The 3,594-nt window shown below is 49.7% G+C and overlaps 1 protein-coding gene across 1 annotated transcript in view; it reads right to left on the reverse strand.

Annotated features, from left to right (window-relative positions):
- The window catches only part of LOC107117001 (protein NipSnap homolog 3A-like), a 14,268-nt gene extending 11,433 nt beyond the window's left edge, over window positions 1-2,835 (reverse strand). Inside the window, exon 1 of the mRNA XM_015419034.1 lies at window positions 2,662-2,835. Coding sequence (XP_015274520.1) covers window positions 2,662-2,727 — 66 coding nt within the window. The 5' untranslated portion in view covers window positions 2,728-2,835. The remainder of the gene's footprint in view (window positions 1-2,661) is intronic.
- Between the last annotated feature and the right edge of the window lie 759 nt (window positions 2,836-3,594).

The following is a 3,594-nucleotide window of genomic DNA, read 5'->3' on the forward strand; positions in this document are numbered from 1 at the left end:
TCTTTCCCCAGTCCCAGATATATTACATGCCTGATAATATGGTCTCAAGCTTTAGCATGGCAGAAGTGCCTGCCCTGATTGCAACCTGAGACATCTAATTGCGGGCTACATGGCAACAAAAGTGGGCCCTCTTAAGCTCACAGAACCAAACACCAGACAGTACATTATTTAGCTGTTGCCAAACCTGGGTAGCTTCCAAATCAAACAGAACTAGAGGGCAATGGGGAATTTATTTTTTGCCCCTTTCACAGCCATCTTTTTTTAAGTTCAGGCTGCAGGCAACACCAATGACCACAGCAGATGCCTAATACAATGCAGAATCAGCAAACTTTACTTCAAGACACACAATGGCTGTTTCTGCACCATTCTTAGACCTCAGGAGCACTTCCCAAGAAAACCTCCTAAAAAAAAAAATCGACATTGCTGTCTATTTCAGCCATATAATTTGCAAGGATTCCAACAGTCTTTATTGCCCTATTTTTGCTTTCCCAGGAGAAGCAACTGGCAACTACATAAATCCACCCCTGAAAGGTTGTGGAGGTTTATTGTGGGGAAAGGTGGCTCACAGCACTCGAAGCTATTTATACTTCTGACAACAGAAGAAAGGTGACTTCATTGGAATAACACAGGAAAGCTTTTAGTTGTTCTGGATTCCTCTCCTTGGGATTTTTTCAAATGTAACATTTACATTTTTTTACTTTGTGTTTTGTTTTTGCCAATCTTCTTAAAAAGTTCTCTTTACAACAGCAATCCATGCAAATCCTGCAATTACATTTCAAGGCAACACACATTCCCGAGGTCACTTTGGAAGTTCAACGCAGAGATTGGGCCTGCGAAAGTCAAGAAGCCTTTGGGAATATACTCTTTTTAAAAAAACCATAGAAATAAACCTGGAGTGGAGATTCATTCCCAGATCAGAAAGTCAAGCAGAAACTGACTCTGACAAAAGGTGGTATCTTCTGTATTTCCTGAGAGATCAGAAGTACTCTGCTGCATCAAAAACCAGTGGTCTATCATCTAGCTCAGCATCCTGTTTCACACAGTGCCCACACAGTTGTCCTTGAGCACCAATAAAGAGAGTGCAGAGCCCAAGGCTTTTCCCTGATGTTACCTCCTAGCACTGGTGTTCAGAGGCACAGGGCCTCCAAATGTGGAGGCTCCCTTTAGTCAACATGGCTAGTAGCCATTGATGGACCAGTCCTTCATGAAACTGTCGAATTCCCTTTTAACTGTCGAATTCCCTTTTAACGGCCATTACTGCATCCTCTCACAGTGAATCCCAAAATTTAATCATTTGTTGAATTGATCCCACTAGGTTTCCCAGACAGCGGTTTCTTCCCCCCCTCCAGGAGAGGGCAAGCTGTTCAAGCAGAACAGGGAAAACAGGGAAAAAGTGCAGACTGATCTAGAAATTAGTTGTTTAGCTGTTTGGACCCTGAGCTGGACATTCCATTCAGATCACAGGAGTCCATTTATATTTATAGCACATACATGGGTAGTCCTGTGGTGAGCACTGGCCAGAGCCTGCAGAAAGGAAAGCATAGCTGTGCATAATTAACTGGGAAACCATGCTGGATTTCCACCACTGACCCATGTGGTGGAGAACCAGCCTGGTATAGTGGTTGGACCCCAACTGAAGGACCCGGATTCAAAGACCCTGCCAGCCATAAAACTCACAAGGTGCTCCTGGGCCAAATATTATCTGTCAGCCCAACCAACATCCCAGGGTTGTTGTGAAACTAAAACCAGGAAGGAGAAAAGCACATCCTTTTAGCCAGACCGACTAATTCTCTCTTTAGATGTGCCACTTCCCTCAGTTAAGCCAGTGCAGAGCGGGTGGTTAGAGTGTCAGACTAGGTTCTGGGAGGCCCAGGTTTGAATCCCCTCCGGCCACGGAAGCCCACTGGGTGACCTCGGGCCAGTCGCACACACGCAGCGTCACTTGTCGCAAAGGATTGTTGTGAGCATAAAGTGGAGGAGAGGAGAATGACGTGAGCGGCTCTGGGTCCCCACCGGGGAGAAAGGCGGGGTATAAATGAAGTAAACACACAAATCTCTGCAATCTTGCCGTAGGGGAGGAAAGACTCAAAGCCCCTCCCCGGCCCGGAAGAATGTTCCATAGTAACCCCGCTGGGAAATCGCGCTAGGGCATCCTTCTTCATGGCTTTCGATACCCGCTTTCCCCCCAGGGGAAACTGCAGTCTTTGGCAGAGTTCTTTTGCTAGCTAGGTGACAGGCCGACACTCAACAGTCACTGTGCAAAGCTCACCAGTCACTGTGCAAAGTCTTGTAGCTAGAGCTGCCTTTCCTAGCACGCAGCTCTGAAAGCCCCCCCGGGAAAACCCAGAGACGACTCAGTGTTCCCTCTAAGCTGAGTTAGTGTGAGCTAGCTCACAGTTTTTTAGCCTCCGGCTCACACATTTTTGTCCTAGCTCAGGAAGGAGGGCTCCAGAGCAAACTGATTTATGCAGCAGCCAAATCGCTCACTCACAACTTTAATGCCAGGAGCTCACAGAGTAGAATTTTTGCTCACAAGGCTCCACAACTTAGAGGGAACACTGGAGGCGATGCCCACCCCCTAGTCAAGCTGTAAACGCCGTTCCCCCCTCCCCTTTCGACTCCACCTTGCGCGCACCCCCTCCGCTCATGACCCTCCCTTACCTGGAGAGCGGCCCCTCCTCGCCACGCCGCGGTAATCCCCCTGAAGAGGGCTCGGGACCCCAACATGGTCTCTCCGTGCTGGCGAAGGAACCGGCGGCCGCCTGGGTTCCTGCAATCCCCTTTAAGGGACTTCCTCCTCCTCCTCCTGCGGCTTCTCTCGCCTGACCCGCCCGCCGGCACTTCGCTCAGCATTGGACGGCCTCGACCTCGTGGCCGACTCCCATGGAAATGCTCCCGGCCGCATTGGCTGCCTGTGAATTGCAGCGGAAACAGCAGGGAGGGAAAGGAGGTCGGGGGAAGACAGAAATGTGTTTTAAAGCTATAGATAGACGGGAGGGAATAAGTACACCCCAGAAACGGAGGGAGGGAGTGGTCCCCCTGGGCTTTTTCTATATCAAGCAATTGGAAAACAAAGGGGAATTAAATGTAGTGTCGCTGAGATCATTGTGCTTTATCAGGAGCCCAGTGGCCAGGGTTACCAATCTCCAGGGTGATGTACTAAAAGGAAGGACAGGATCGCCCATTGAAAACAATGGGAGACGCCTGAAGCCAGGAATGCCAATGGACTTGCATTGGCTCCATTGGAAAACATTAGAGTACAAGTAGAGTTGCAATCACAATGCGGAATGGATTTCCCATTAGGGTCTCTGGGCCCAAATACACGACTCTGGGGATGGAATGAGAGACTTCAAGCGCCTCCCATTGTTTACGATGGGCAATCCTGTCCTTAATTGTAGTCATTCCCGGATTTTGGCACAAGGAATTAAAGCGCCGCCCCGGGGCTGAGGGAGGCCAGGGAACGCTTCCCTGTGAACGGGCGAATGGGAGTTAAAGGGAACCTTCCCAGGCCTGCAGGAGTAGAAACATACTTGGCCCTCAGGAACTCAGGGGCAGCCGGAGGAGCCGAGAGGAGGCGGGGAAGGATTCGCGGGG

This window comes from Gekko japonicus, unplaced genomic scaffold (genome assembly GCF_001447785.1).
Source record: "Gekko japonicus isolate JY-2015 unplaced genomic scaffold, Gekko_japonicus_V1.1 scaffold4760, whole genome shotgun sequence".
NCBI lineage: Eukaryota > Metazoa > Chordata > Lepidosauria > Squamata > Gekkonidae > Gekko > Gekko japonicus.